This window comes from Periophthalmus magnuspinnatus, chromosome 13 (genome assembly GCF_009829125.3).
Source record: "Periophthalmus magnuspinnatus isolate fPerMag1 chromosome 13, fPerMag1.2.pri, whole genome shotgun sequence".
NCBI classification, from domain to species: Eukaryota; Metazoa; Chordata; class Actinopteri; order Gobiiformes; family Gobiidae; genus Periophthalmus; species Periophthalmus magnuspinnatus.
Window position 1 is genome coordinate 12119909 of NC_047138.1, and position 16323 is coordinate 12136231.

The window sequence follows — 16323 nt, forward strand, 5'->3', positions numbered from 1 at the left end:
ACTTTTGGGAGAGGGAGGCCATAGAGGAGAGAGTTACAGTAGTCAACCCGGGAGGTGACAAGACTGTGAAGAAGTATGGCAGAGGTGTGAGGAGTGAGAGAGGGACAGAGGCGCGAGATATTGCGGAGGTGAAAGTAGGCAGAGTGGGTGATGTTATTGATGTGGGAGTGGAAAGAAAGTGTGCTGTCGAGGATGACACCCAGACTCTTGACCTGAGGGGAAGGAAGGACAGTGGAATCATGGATGGAGATGGAGAAGCTGTTGGATTTGGAGATAGTAGAGGGGGTGCCTACTAGGAGGACTTCGGTTTTAGAACTGTTAAGTTGGAGGAAGTTGGAGGAAGTTGGAGGAGAACCAGGAATGAATTTCCTGTAAACAGAGGATAAGAGAGGTTGGAGGAAGAGATGAGGAAGGTTTGGTGGAGATGTAGAGCTGGCTGTCATCCGCATAGCAGTGAAAGTGAATATTGTGTTTACGGAACAGAAGACCAAGAGAGAGAATATAGATGATGAAGAGAAGGGGACCTAGGACAGAGCCTTGGGGAACACCAGCAGAGACAGGGAGAGTGTTGGATTTGTAGGATTTGAGATGAATGAATTGACTACGGTCAAAGAGATATGAGGTGAGCCAGGAGAGAGGAGTGTGGGAAATACTAATGGATTGAAGTCTGTGAATGAGAATGTTGTGGGAGATGGTGTCAAAGGCAGCTGTTAAATCAAGGAGGATGAGAATGGAGAGTAAAGAGGCTAGAAGGAGGTCATTGGTGATTCTAAGAAGTGCTGTTTCTGTGCTATGGAGTGGGCGGAAACCGGATTGAAACTGTTCATAGATGCTGTAGGTGGCAAGATGGGTGTGGAGTTGAGAAGCAACAGTTTTTTCAAGAATTTTGGAGATAAAGGGCAGGTTGCAAATAGGATGAAGGTTATTGAAATTATTAGGACCTAGACCAGTTTTTTCAGAATAGGGGTAACAGAAGCAGTTTTGAAAGATGAAGGAACCGAACCAGTAATCAGGGAGGAGTGAATGATGTTAGTAATGACGGGGGCAAGAGAAGAGAGACATGATTTAACAAGAGCTGTAGGAATAGGGTCAAGTTGGGAGGTAGAGGGTTTGGAATTAAGAATGTACTCAGAGACAGCTAGAACAGGGGGAAGAGAAAAGCTTGAAAATGTTGTTGAAAAGCGGGGAGAGAAGGTGTCCACTCCAGAAACTGCAGCTCCACTTATCAGGTATTGATGGATGGTTGTGATCTTGGAGACAAAAAATGACATTAGTGAGTTACAGAAATCAGAGGAATACAGGTGATTGGGGAGAGAGTCAGGGGGTTTTGTTATGTTGGAGAGAAGTGAGAAAAGGGTCCTAGAGTTGCGTTTGTTGGAGTGAATGAGGCCGGAGTAGTAGGTGGATTTAGCAGTGTAAATTGAGTCTTTGTAGTGTTGAATGTGGTTATTGTACATGTCCAAGTGTATTGTAAGTCCAGTTTTGTTTTTAAGTTGTTCCAGTTGTTGTTCTTTGGCTTTAAGTTGTCGTAGAGCGGAAGTGAACCAGGGTGCAGAGCGGGAGAAGGAGACTGATCTTGTTTTGAGGGGAGCGTGAGTGTCCAGAAGTGTATGTAGGTTGTTGTTGTAGTGAGAAATCAGGTCGTCAGGTGGCGTGTTCAGATCTGTACTGGGGAAGTTATTAATGTCAGAAGAAAAAGTATTGATGTGAATGTCCTTTATCTTACAGAAATATATGGTGCGGGGGAGGAGGAGTTTGGATAGTGTGAGTTTGAGACCGAAGGTGATGAGCATATGGTCAGTGAATGGGAGTGTGTGAGGTGTGCAGTCAGTGGGAATGAAACCAGAGCTACATACTAAGTCCAGAATGTGACCTTTGCAGTGAGTGGTAAAGTGAATGTATTGTTGTAAACCAAGGCTAACAGGATATCTAAACAGGATGAGAAGTCTTTAGCATGAGAATTATTAAAATTGTCCAGGTGAAAATTAAAGTTGCCAAGAATGACAGTATTGTGAGACAATAAAGAGAGATGAGTGAGGAGATGAGAGAAGTCATTCAGAAAATCCTTGTTGTATTTAGGTGGGTGATAAACAGTGGCAACAATGGTGGTGGCAGGTCCAGGGAGAAGTGAAGCGGTGTACTCGAAGGAGGAGAAGGCAGGGGCAGACACGGGCAGGACTTTCCAGGTCTCGCGGTGAATCATCGTGAGGCCACCACCCCGGCCACGTGCGCGGGGCTCACAGCTGTAAACAAAACCTGCCGGAGTTGCCTCGTTGAGAGCGGCGAAGTCACCGGGCTGCTGCCACGTTTCAGTGAGGCACAGAAAGTCAAGCTTTCGGTCTGCGAGGAGATCCTGGACCAGATGCCCCTTGCCGTTAAGTGAGCGGATGTTGAGTAGTAGTTGACTGAGGTGGAGTCGGTGGAGCAGACAGGAGCCGGAGCGGAGCGGGGAGGAGTGAAGAGCACACTGTGATCGGCGTGACGCGGCGCGTATCGGGAGCGGTGGCGGCGGGTTGTGGACCAAAAGGATTTTATTCAGTGGGAGTCATTGTATTGGAAACTACGGCGAGTTCCACGGTGTATATACCTCAGACGGGACTGGTAGGCGATGTCAGGTGGGACAAGGAGCCCGGATGGGAGTTGTGGAGTGAAAGTGGCATGGCGAAATTTCAACAGTTCAACAGCGGAATACTGGATGATTGCTTTAGTTTGCAGATGAAGAATGGATCCGAGGAGTATGGTGAGTGCAAACCAGCGCATTATTTTGTAAATCCACATAGCTCCAAGATGGGATACAGGAAAGAGGCGGGAACCAGCAATGGATAGGCTACAGTATAGTAGCCGGGGGGTCCCAGAAGGTCCAGCGAGTGGAAATGCAAATGACAGTGGCAGAGAAGTGATGATTATAGAGGATATGAGAATAGTCCGTAAGCCACAGACAATCACTGTGTCCAGTATCGTAAAACAATGTTTTATTTGCCCGTGCGCAGCAGCGTCAAAGCGCGCCAGCGTTCACTCAACCGGAACCTGAAGCGAAATATATATAAATAAATAAATACATTTAAATTAAAAAAAAAAAAAAAAATGAATAAATAAAAGAATAAAGAAAAGAAAAGGAATGTTTCAGTAAAGTGAGGAATGCATTTGAACCAGTTCTGTTTTTCAAGTTTTTAAGACAATTAAAATCAGGTTGGCCTTCAGCACCTTGGACATATACTGTAGATAGAGTGGGACTGAACCAGGACTAGAACAGACTAAAATAGGCTGTGTGAAGTGTGAGCACAACCTTAGAAGAATCCATTAACTTAGAAGATTATGGACCTAACTATGCTCCTTCTGATCAGTAATCCAGATCTTATTAAAAGAGAAAAATACAACAAAAAAATGACTCTGGTAGGGATGAATCAACTTTGTCTTTTTGAGGGAATATTATGCCATAAAAACAACACACCTGGACGTTAGCTTCTGCATATAAAAAACTGCTTTAATAAAGACTTATTTCTTATTCATATCACAGGCATGTCTTACATAACACCAGATAATATCAAACCTATGATAGCATACACGAGAATGTATTTAAATCCGCTCTCTATGAAAAGAACTGTGTAAGCCTCCATAACCTGAAGGACACGAGTTTTACATCTGGAGATAGACAATAGACAGATAATATTTGACCTGACAAAGTCCTATGTTAAAGTGTTAAAACAGGATAAAAGAACATGGTCAAGCAAGACCAGTATAGACCTATAGTCTCTCTCATTCACTCTCTCTTTCTCCCTTTCTCTTCCTCTCTTTCTCTCTCCCTCTCTTTTTTATTCCTTTCTCTCTCCACCTCTCTCTCCCTCTCACTTTCTTTAGCTCTCTGTCTCCCGCTCTTCTGCTCTCTCTATCTCTCTGTTTCTCTCATTTTTCTGTTTCTGTCTCTCTCCCTCTCTCTTCTTCTCCCTTTATTCCTCTCACCCTTTCTCTCTCTTCCCCCTCTCTCTCACTTTCTTTTGCTCTCTCTCCCTCTCTTTCTCCCCCTCTATTTCTTTCTATCTTGCTCTCCTCCCCCCTCTCCCTCTCTCTCCCTTACTCTCTTTAGCTCTCTGTCTGTTTCTCTCTCCTTTTCTCTTTCTCTTGCCGTCTCTCCCTCTGTCTTTCTTTCTCCCCCTCTCTCCCTTTCTCTATCTCTCTCTCTCCCTCACTTTCTTTTGCTCTATCTCTCCCTCCCTTTTTCACTTTCTCTCTCTCCATCTCTTTTGCTTTCTCTCTCTTTCTCTGTCCCTCCCTCCCTCTCCCTCTCTTTTGCTCTCTCTCCCTCTCCTTTTCTCCCTCCCTCACTCTCTTTTGCTTTCTCCCCCTCTCTTTTTCCCTTTCTGTCTCTCTACCTCACTATCTTTTGCTCTCTCTCTCTCTGTGTCTCTCTCCCCCACTCTTTTTCCCTTTCTCTCTCCCTCACCCTCTTTTGCTCTCCCTCTCCCTTTCTCTCTCCCTCACCCTCTTTTGCTCTCCCTCTCTCTCCCTTTCTCTCTACCTCACTCTCTTTTGCTCTCCCCCTCTCTCCCTTTCTCCTCCCTCACTCTTTTGCTTTCCCTCTGTTTCTCTCTATCTCCCTCACTCTCTTTTGCTCTCTTTCTCCCTCTCTTTTTCCCCTTTCCCTTTCTCTCTCTCTCCCGCTCTTTTTCCCTTTCTCTCTCCCTCACCCTCTTTTGCTCTCCCTCTCCCTTTCTCTCTCCCTCACCCTCTTTTGCTCTCCCTCTCTCTCCCTTTCTCTCTACCTCACTCTCTTTTGCTCTCCCCCTCTCTCCCTTTCTCCTCCCTCACTCTTTTGCTTTCCCTCTCTGTTTCTATCTCCCTCACTCTCTTTTGCTCTCTCTCGCTCCCTCTCTTTTTCCTTCTCTCTCTCTCCCTTTCTCTCTCCCTCACTCTCTTTTGCTCTCCCTCCCTTTCTCTCTCCCTCACTCTTTTGCTTTCCCTCTCTGTTTCTCTCTATCTCCATCACTCTCTTTTGCTCTCCCTCTCCCTCCCTTTCTCTCTCCCTCACTCTTTTGCTTTCCCTCTCTGTTTCTCTCTTTCTCCCTCACTCTCTTTTGCTCTCCCTCCCTTTCTCTCTCCCTCACTCTTTTGCTTTCCCTCTCTGTTTCTCTCTATCTCCATCACTCTCTTTTGCTCTCCCTCTCTCTCCCTTTCTCTCTCCCTCACTCTTTTGCTTTCCCTCTGTGTTTCTCTCTTTCTCCCTCACTCTCTTTTGCTCTCTCTCTCCCTCCCTTTTTCTTTCCCTCTCCCACACTCTCTTTTGCTCTCCCTCTCTCTCCCTTTCTCTCTCCCTCACTCTTTTGCTTTCTCTCTCTGTTTCTCTCTATCTCCCTCACTCTTTTGCTCTCTCTCTCCCTCCCTTTTTCTTTCCCTCTCCCTCACTCTCTTTTACTGTCCCTCTCCGTTTCTCTCCGTTCCTCTCTCTCTCTCTCTCTCACTGCGGGTGTTCATGACCGAGCACAAATTAAACACAGACCTATACATATAACAGATGAGGGCTCACCAGGTCAAATCTCTTCTAACAGAAAATGTTATTAGGATTGCTGCAGCTCCGTATAATCCCATTGGCTGCAGTAGAACTCTTGCTATGGTTGGCTGGTGCGGACTCTAGCTGAACATCTGTTGTGTAGTCAGAGAGCGGGGCCGGAGACTGGAGCCAGGCTGTTGGACATGATTTCCACACTGGCACAGACACACTCAACCTGTCAGTCAACAAGACCAAGGATCACATAAGATAAACCAGCGGGGGGCGCAAATGTACTGGCACTTTTGGGACACTTATTCCAGATCCAAAAATGGTCAGGATTATAAACACAGCTGCTAACTTTCTCGTCTGTTGGGTGACATAGCAAGAAATTAGTTTAGACTTTTTCCCCATGTCATTGCTTAAAGGTTCTATATTACGCAAACTTGACTCTCGTGAGGTTCTAGCTATGTTAGAATGTTGTTACCTCATCCAAAATATACCCAGAAATGTCTTTTATTTCATTCACACATGTTTCAGAAACACTTTATTATCAGTGTGTCTGCATCTCCAAAACTCAAAATGCTCTGTTCCAACTTGTGATGTCATGAAGTGGTAGTCTTCAAGTTAACTGCTACTACCTTTTACCTTTAGTTTAGTAGAGATTGGCAATTCTGGGGATGAAATTAGCTAAATGATTCTAGTGAAGATGTATGGAGTTTAAAACACAGTGAAGCACTTCCTGTCTTACCACATGACATCACAAGGTGGAACAGAGTGTTTTCTGTTTGAGAGAAGAACTCAACCTAAATATGCGAGGTTTGTATGAATGAAACAAAACACAACTCCAGGTATGTTTTTGATGAGGAAACATTATAACACAGTTAAAAAATTGCATAATATGTGCCCTTTAACCCTTTTTATATTCAATTGTGCTTTTCCTTATTTAAAAATGTAAATACGTCAGCATGAAACTGCCTTTTTAGAGCTTTTATCCATGTTATAATTACTTTCACTTCTCATTTATCCATGTTGTATTTAGAGTGATTCATGCACGTTTCATTGCATGTTTCATTGCTGTCAGTACACACCCACTGCTCTTTACTTACTCCAATTTGGCCGACAGCATGGCCTGGCAGAGTGGAACTGTGTTGTGATGATAATTATACACAACCATAAACTGGCTCCCATTGGGCTACACAATTTCCAAATCCAGAAGTCAGCGGAATAGCTTCTTTTGCGAAGTCAATAATTGATCAATGTTGCAGATTATAAGTATATGGCAGATACAGGTGCAATATGTCTTCTTTAATAATAAGGTTCAAGAGAAGGCATCACTTTTCAGCAACAGCCAAATTCTTTCAAGTTCCCCGGGATTGTCTTAAAGCTCACAGGCTGATGAACAAAATCTGCAAACCTTTAGACCATATGTGTCAAACTCAAGGCCCACAGGCCAAATGTGGCCCTCCACATCATTTTATGTGGCCCTCAACAGGGTAAATTAAAAGGTATGATGGTCTTAAAATGTCATTTTATCAGGAGATATGCAGTGAGACATATGTTTTACATTTAGGCAAATACATATGTAATATTTGTAACTTGAGTAAGTAATAAATACAGAAACAGTTAATTAACAAGTTAAAAATGTAGTTAGATTTATTTTACATCTGGTTCTTTGAGGGCAGCTATTTTGCCGATGTGGCCGTCGGTGAAAATGTGTTTGACACCCCTGCTGTGATGAAATGCATGGCCCTATTTGTAACATATGAACAATTGGACTACACCCAGTACAAGTCACAATAACCCATAACCTTCTTAGCAGATATCTAACACTTTGGCAAAAAAACATCGCAACTTTTTTAACCACAGCCTACACAACGTTATTTCCCCATTCTGTGCAGCCATTTGCATTTATAGTAGACAACATGGGCTTATCAAGTATCCCTATGCGTTACTTACTAGGTTAAACGACAACAAAACACCAAAGCAATGATCCAACAGTATAACAACTGCATTTCCCTCCAATCTCTATATCTCAAACAACAACCACAATTGGAATCACCGCAGAGACCCGAAGAGAGCTAGTATTGACCATCCCACCGCAGAACAACTCGCTCTGTTGAACACATGGCATCAGTGTAATTAGAAAGAAGAGAAAGTACGAGCGCATGAGATGAGCTATACACCACAGGCCTACATGAAACAAGGTGCGCAGGGTTCATTATAAAGGAGCTTTCAAAGGAGCCCGTGCGCTAATGAGCAGAGGAGATGTTCCGGGGGAGAGAGAGAGGGTCGGGCGCTCCCTGGTCATTCTGTAGCCCGAGCGTGAGCGCCATAGAACTGCAGCGTTATGTATTTTTAATAGGTGGGTGGACATATTCCTCCATAATGTATGCACAAATTGCTTCAGGTCAGGGACAAGTCAATAGAAGTGTGAGGGGAGGAATAAGGAAGTGATGGATACAAATGTCGTTCTTAGCTAAAGTATGTTACATGTGGATGGATTAAAGCATCAAAATAACTAAATATTGTCTGAACATTAAAAACAGGATGTATGTCAGGCAACGCTAACAAATCGATACATCACTTGCACCTCAGTGGACCTAATTATATGAAAAACATTACGACCGTTCGTCCATCTTTGAATCACTGTTGTTCCTTTTTGGATCGCAATACTGTATCTGTATCAACCAATTTTTGATGTCATCCCCACATATTTGGGGGGCAGTTTCAAGGAGACCCTCGTTTTAGTTTAGTTTCAATTAAAAGTACTTATAATAACAACCTAATAATAACAAATCAATGAGTATAAACTAATGCATGGTTAATCACCAGAATGCTAAAAATTAGTGTCCAATTCAAGTTCTTCTTAAACCCTGAAGAACTTGGGAAGAACTTGGTGCTGCCCTAACAGTAGTCCCCTCAAATAAAAATGGACCTGTAATTGAAAGACTTCAGCAAAATGGAAAAAAACAACAACTATACATCTAGAGTTGGGAGGATGAATATATGAGCATGAGTGACATTTCTGTACCTATATGATACATTTTGTGGTCCATTCACGTTTTGCACGATACTTGAACCATAGACTGCATAATGTATTGGACTAAGTGAATGTGGCGTCGTCCATAGTGTTCAGTTCCAGTCATGTGAATCTCACTGAGACTAGCAGCTATAAGGACAAATTTAGAGCCGAGTTCCGTATTTGCAATTCCGACAGTAAGTATCATAGCAACCAAAGAGCCAATCTGGAGTGAGGCTGTTGAAGGTAGCACCCCCTTACCGCCCACATCCCTGGTTTAGCAAGAAGTGGGAGCTTAGCAAGGCTGTCAATCAAACCTGTTGCTAATGCTAGCAGGAATGACCTCAGGGAAAGAAGGCGCCTCATTGGTCTGTTATTAATGTTCATATCTTGATTTACGGACAAAATAACAAAATAAAACCACCAGGATCATGAAGTGGGGAATAATATGAACATTTTAAGAACAAAATGATGAACTTGACATCGACAGTTACAGAGAGGGGTGACATTTTTTTCAATAGAAACTGAATCGGAGCCAGGGTTGATGGAGTCGGAAGCGTGCCCACGCTCACTTTCTAGCATGTTCCTGCAGCTGGCAGATTATCTATGTCCATTTTTTACAGTCTATGGTCTAAGGTCTGTGGAGATATTGCTATAGCCTTTTGCTACTGGTTGTTTTAATTGCATTGCAATAGAATAGAACGGCAAAAAAAGGAGCAAAAATGAAAATAATGGTTTGAGCCATAGTCCCCCTGGCAAAAGCATGTATTTGATAATAAGATGTCATGTTTTAAGTACCTTGGGTGGGCTCTCTGATCCCGGGTACTCTCTCTGATCCAGTTTGTTCCAGCGCTGCATTAGTTTAATAACGATTGGCTTACTGAAGTCCACCAGCTGGAATCCGGTCACGTTGGCCCCTCCATGCATGAAGCGCTCTAAAGATATGTCCTTAAAACCCTGGTACAAAAAGAAGAGAGGAGAAAGTGAGTGAAAGAAAAAAGGCAGAGTGGGCCCACAGCCTCAGGCAATAGGCGAGAGAGAGAGAGAGAGAGAGGGCGCATCTTCATTTCTTATCCAAACTCCACATGCTACTGCAGTATGCCTGATTATGTATACCCTTTCTTTATATGCAACTCTATCCACTGTTAAGACCTCATGCAGAGAGGAGGAGAGCCGAAAGAGGGATCCATTTGGGGAGTGGGCAGAGAAGAACTGAGAATATAAAGCTAACATGTCCAGAATGCTAAAAAAGCTAAAATGCAAAACACTGATTATGTAAAGGGCCTCTAATATGATTTGACTCGTCTTTCTCAAAATATGTTGGTCATCCATTGAACAGCTTTGTGTCATCTACAACCGTTTAAAACCTGATCTGACTGATACAGATGGTTTTAATTAAAATAGGCGATGTGGCCAACAGAGGGCGGCATAGTGCACTTTTTTAAGACACAATGATAAATAACAGTAAGAAGTTAGAAAAAAAAACTGTACACCTTTTTTATGGGGGCAGATTTATTGTGCGGAGTCTTGGGAGGGTGTAAATTAATTTAGGTGTTGCCATAGTAATGAATGCATGTACCCTCATACACGTTTATGTTTTTGTTTGGAATCTTTAAAAAAATGTACTTAATAAACTATATTTAACACATTTTTATGATGGAACAACATTTTCTGGAAAGCTTGCAATGATACTTGAAACAGACCCCTAAAACATGACCAATTTAATATAAGATAAACCCTTAATTAGCGTTAAAGTTGCATTGTATATGATTTCTTTTGGAGGGCCTGGTATGTGCTTGTCTCCATGGAAACGTTATTAATTTGCCTTGTATAAACTTATCTTTCATTTCTTCAGCTACAGGTGTTTTAATTAAAATTTTTTGGGGTCCCGTACTTCTAGTTTTATGTCATTTTGTGAAACATTCAAAACAACACCTCAAACAAAGAATAGATGTTTCTGACCCTTCACCTTAATAGTGAAGGGTCAGAAACGTTCCCTTTAATAAGCCTATATTGCATTTTCCATGTTATAGTATAGTAACATTCCAGCACATGCATTTTTCACAATAAAAAAAAAAAAAAAAACATGGCACAGTTGTATTAGATGTTACTGTGGCAAAAAAATATCATTCCAAAACCCATATGGCAGTGGGAGCGCTTACCAGATTTGCGATGATGTAATGATATCCCTTCACATGCTTCCCCACACTCACAGCCTGGAGACAGACACAGAGGAAACATTACTGGACTCATTCATATCTTTGTTATTAATGCAATATAACAGGGTGAGACACTATTTAAACTTCAGGTGTTGTTTAGTTCATGTAATAAGTCAATTTGGGGCAATCGCTGAGTTCAATACGCTTATCCAATGAGAATGTTCAAACATAAAAACACTATAAACTCCTTTGTAGCTGAGCAAAAATTCTATAGCCTGATCGGACTGGTCCATTCATTCTTTGCAGTGAAAAAGCTAGTCATATCAAACTCACTTCAACTCAAATTCCTCTGGTTCAAGGGACATATGCATATACAAATAAGACAAAGACTCTTCATTTTTCATATCTTTTCATTAGAGTTGGCACAATACTAAAATTTCAGGCTCAATAAGTAAGAGAATCAATGATAGACTGTAAATATAAATGGACGTAGCTAACCCGCCAGTGTGCCGCGTTCCAAATAGGAAGTGATCATGGGAGCGCTGTCGGCTCCATCGACTCAATTCACTTTACATTAGAAAAATGTCGCCCCTCTCTCTGTAACTGCTGCTGTCAGGCTCGTCATTTTCGCCTTAAACTGTCCGTATTAACCCACTCACCGTAACTCAAGATATGAACATTAATAAGAGACAAATCAACTGCCTTCATTCTCCAAGGTCGCTCCCAAATTCCAAATATGGAACTCCTATAACTGCTAGCCTCGCTGAGCTGAATACTCCAGCCAAATAGGTGATGTCACACTCCTTTAGTCCACTCCTTTAGTCCACTCCTTTAGTCCACTCCTCTCCACAGTATATGGCAGAGGTGCCCAAACTTTTTAAGGGCCACATCTCAAAACATATTCGAAGCGGAGGGCCATACACCGGTGATCAATTCAGTGCGGTGCTTTATACACAGCTTTGACAGAGCCGCTGTATATTAATAAGAATGTGATGTTTGAAGATATAGTGATAGAAATAGTTTAATTTACTGTTAAAAGTACTGCTTACTGCTTATCAATTGGGCGGGTTCAGCAGGAGGCCTGGGGACCAAAAGAAACTGGTCTGAGGGCCGCATTTGGCCCCCGGGCCATAGTTTGGACACCCCTGGTCTATGGGATCGATACCTCAATAATAATCAAATAAACCTCTTTTTACAATATGGTCTTAGGTCTGATATAGGTCAAGACCATTCTAAAACTATTCAGTAAAGTACCAATTTTGTCGTTCTTATTTACATTTTATTTTAGTATTATATCATATTTGGGTATATTTTTTTGACAGCTCTAGCGGACAGCACCCATGGTCACTAAGCAAGCCTGAGCCCACATAAAACATAAGCTAACCACTCTGCCAATGCGGACAACAGTAAATATGTTTTGGAGTGTTTCTAGCAAAATACAGCTGACGCCAATAGAGCAGCGATGGCATTTTCAACCAGAAATCAACTGTAACTCGTGTTAATCACATTTGCTGTATCAAAATCCCACCCCACTCTGTATCAGGGTAATTAATCGATTTCTCCACAGAGCTGTCTACCACCCCCTCACTGCTCACTCACCCTCTCTCTCCCTCTCTCCCTGACTCATACTCTCTCTCCTTCTTTTTCTTTCATTCTCTCCATCTCATTTCTTCTCTCTTTCCCTTCTTCCCCCTTGTTTCTCTCACTCTCCTTCTCCTAGTTGCTCCCTCCCTCACCTTCCTTCTCTCCCTCTTTCTCTCATTCTCTCACTAACTCACTCCATGTCTCTGTGTATCTCCCTCTTTTACTCACCCTCCTCTCTTCCCCTCTCCCTCTGACCTCTGCTCTCTTACATTTATTCAGTTGCTTTCCTTCTCTCTGTCTCTCTTCCACTATCACTCACCCACCTTCTCTTGCTGTCTCACTCTCTCTCCCTGTCTCTCTTTTCACTCACCCTCCTCTCTCCCTCTTTCTCTCTGACTCCCTCTCCCGCCTCTCTCACCCTCCTTCTCTTGCACTCCTTCGCTTTACCTCTGTCTCTCTCCCTCTTTAACTCCCCTCCTTTCTCTCTTTCTTTCCATCTCCCTCCTCGCTCTTGCTCTCACTCCCCTTCTCTTAGTATCTCTCTTTCTCACCCACCGTCTCTCCCTGTTTTGTCTCAATCTCTTGCTATCTCTCTCCCTCTCTCTCTTTTCACCCACACTCCTCTCCTCCTTTCCCTGACTCCCTCTCCTGCCTCTCTCACCCTCCTTCTCTTGCACTCCTTCGCTCTCCCTCTTTAACTCCCCCTCCTTCTCTTGCACCCCCCCCCTCCCTCCTCTTCTCCCTCTCTTGCTCTCATTTTCTCTCTCTCTTTCCCCCTCCACCCTCTCTTTTGCTCTCACTCCCCTTAGTATCTCTCTCCCTCACCCTCCGTCTCTCCCTGTCTCATTCTCTCTCTCTTTTCACTCACCTTCCTCTCTTCCTTTATCCCTGACTCTCTTTCCACCTCTCTCATCCTCAGTCTCTTGCACTGCTTCTCCCCCTGTATCTTCTCCTCTGCCTCTCCCCCGCTCTCCCTCCCCCTCTCGCACTCCTTCCTCTCTCTTCTCTCTCTCTCTGTCTCTCAGTGCAGCTGGCAGGCCCGTAGACAATCCTGGTGCCTGTCTGTGGTATCGGGGAGAGTAGCCAAAGCTGGCGCTGCAGGGCCGGGCTGCTGTGAGGGGGGCTCTGTGTGAGCGTGGGCCCTGTCTCATCACACGAGCCAATTAGCATGAAGCCTGTCTGAACGTGTGTCGACTCAGATTTGTGAATGAGAATAAGAAAGAGGGAAGTTGTTTTGGGATTATGGTAAGTAGTGAGTACAGAAATACAAGCTAACTACAGGGGTTGTTTTGACATGTGTTTTTAAAGCTTTTGTTTTTAAAGCTAGCGGAAGACTTATAACTAATGCTAAGATGCTACTACAAAAATATTGTATCGTGATTATTTTGAATGTTCATTTCCTGAGCATAAGGGATAAACAGATATTATCTCCAGTTTCAGCCTTAACAACCTTATTCGACCTTTAATGCCCCAATCCCCATATTGTTCTCTTTGTTTCTGTTTGTTTGCTTTGGGTCTGAGGATGGAATCATTGGAATCATAGATCTATGAGAGCTATTTTTTTAAGGAAAGACAATCCTTCTTTAAACAGGAAAGGGGGCCTCATACATAATCTCTCACAGATATGATTCCATCCTCAGACCCAAAGCAAACAAAAAGAACAACAGAAGGGCCACTAATGGTTACATAGGGTCATTCAGGCTGAAACTGGAGACAGGAGCTCTTTATACTTTCAGAAATGTCTTCACCGCTACAACGATTTGTCCAGTTGACGGATTTTAACTTCATCTTTTGCTATGGATCAGACCTGGACGACTGAGGGATTACACAGACACTTTAAAGCTAGCATCTGTAATTAGATTGGCCAACCTGTATTCTCACGCTTCACCACTAGATGCTACCTGCGTTACTGCTGTTGGATAGTTTCTTTAGCTTGAGAGAAGACAACCAGTGAGCACAGGTAAGTCTGAACCATAGACTGTATAAAGAAATGAACTAAGTGAGTGTGACATCACCCATAGCGTTCGGTTCCAGTCAAATGAAGCTCGTTGAGGCTAGCAGTTATAGCTGGTAATTTAGAGCCGAGTTTCATATTTAGAATTCCGACTGCGAGCATCATAGCAACCAAAGAGCCAATCCTGAGCGAGAATGTTGAAGATAACGCCCCTTCCCGCCCGCACCACTGGTTTAGCAAGGAGCGGAAGCTTAGCAACGTCAAACTCGGGGAAATAAGCCACTTGATTTGTCTGTTATTAAAGTTACTATCGTGATTTAGGGACAAAATAGCGAAATAAAAACACCAGAATCATGTAGAGCGGGTTAATGCAACACTTTTAAGATCAATATGACGAGTCTGACAGCAGTAGTTACGGAGAGAGAGGAGAAGGTTTTTTAATAGAAAGTGAATTGAAGCCAGAGCATGCTTGCTTCCAATCAACTTAGGCTGCCTCCTCTCTCCTCTCTTTAAACTTTAGTATTTTTATGTTTTTTACTACATGGTTAAAACGTAATGGTCCCTCAGACAGGCAAAATTAAAAAAAAAATTACTCTCACAAACTCCCTTTTGCTCATATGTTTTTCAGCCTGTTTGAACTGCTCACCCATATAGTTTAGCATTGCAGTGAAATGTGATTTTTACAGCGTATTCTAAATGCTAACAGAAACGCAGCAGCGAGGTGCAAAAGAAACCCGACTGACTTCAAAGAAAAGGGGACGAGAAGCACAGTGGTACATTGAAATGGTTGTCAATAAATAGGAGATATTAGGAAAGTAAAATAACTCCAGAGGTCTGCCTCATCTGCCCACACACAGATGAGCCTTAACTTCTGCACAGGCAAAAATAATAGAAGCACTTTTCAAGATGGAAGGTTGGTTCTAAGCAGTGTACTTCAAAAATATACTCAAATTTGTCTTATTTTATTACAAATTCTGTGGCTGAGAAAGGTCACTCTACAAATTAACAAGGAATTCATACACCAGAATCCCTTTCCCCACCTTCTTGCCAATGACAGTCCGCTACTACATTTTCGCTATTAAAATATTCAGTGTCCATAATAACATGCATTCAGTAGTCTCTAAGTAACAGTCCACACTCTACATTGCATCGCTGCCCGTCAAAGAGAAGCCTATTGAGAGGAGAGGGTGAGGTGGGCAAACAGACTGTACAAAGAAGTGGACTAAGTGAGTGTTACGTCACCCATAGCGTTCGGCTCCAGTCAAATGAAGGTCATCGAGGCTAGCGGTTATAAGGGGCTAATTTGGCATATTTGGAAATCTAACCGCGAGTATCATAGCAACGAAAGACCCAATCTGGAGCGAGGCTGTTGTACGTAAAGCCCCATCCCACCCACACCGCCGGTTTAGCAGGGAGTGGACACTTGGCAACGCTGTCAAGTGAACCTGTTGCTAACGCTTTGCGGGAGTGACCTCGGGAAAGGAAGGCGCCTGATTTGTCTGTTATTCATGTTCATATCTTGATTTATGGACACAATAGCAAAATAAAAATATGAGGGCCATGTAGAGTGGGGTAATATGAACCTTTTAAAACCAAAATGACGAACCTGACAGCAAAGGGAGGAGTGACAGTTTTTCAATGTAAAGTGAATTGGAGCCAAAGTTGATAGAGCCGGAAGCGTGCCCATGCTCACTTCCTATTTAGAATGTGGCGGCTAACAGGTTAGCTATGTCCATTTATATAAACAGTCTATGGGTAGGCACTGGGCTCCTTCAAAAATTAGCCATTTTCCGTTAGTGACAGGTTAAATTAGTAAAATATTTCCTGTACTATACCAACGATTCACATGCTATGAGTTTATTTGACCGCAGACTGCTATGTTGAAGTTCAGTTTTATACTGTAAGTACTGTATATATTTAAATAGTGTTTTTCACAGATATATGGTGCACTGCCGAATAATAAAGCATATGTTGGTCATGGTCACATTTTTATTTAGCACTTTTCCACCTTCACGGCGCATGAAGCACTTTACATCAAGGACACAACGACAGCATCCATCTGTAGGAGCAGAAATATCGCCGCCAACCTGTGTGTCAGTGTATCTGACCGTTCTACCAATGA

The 16323-nt window shown here is 42.9% G+C and overlaps 1 protein-coding gene across 3 annotated transcripts in view; it reads right to left on the reverse strand.

Moving 5' to 3' along the window:
* gria4a (glutamate receptor, ionotropic, AMPA 4a) overlaps positions 1-16323 on the reverse strand; it is a 178229-nt gene that overhangs the window by 82677 nt on the left and 79229 nt on the right. For all 3 annotated transcript variants that reach the window (XM_033977145.2, XM_033977144.2, XM_055225980.1), the window contains exons 6-7: positions 10667-10720; positions 9303-9461 (exon numbers count right to left, since the gene is read on the reverse strand). In XM_033977145.2, coding sequence (XP_033833036.1) covers positions 9303-9461; positions 10667-10720 — 213 coding nt within the window. The remainder of the gene's footprint in view (positions 1-9302; positions 9462-10666; positions 10721-16323) is intronic.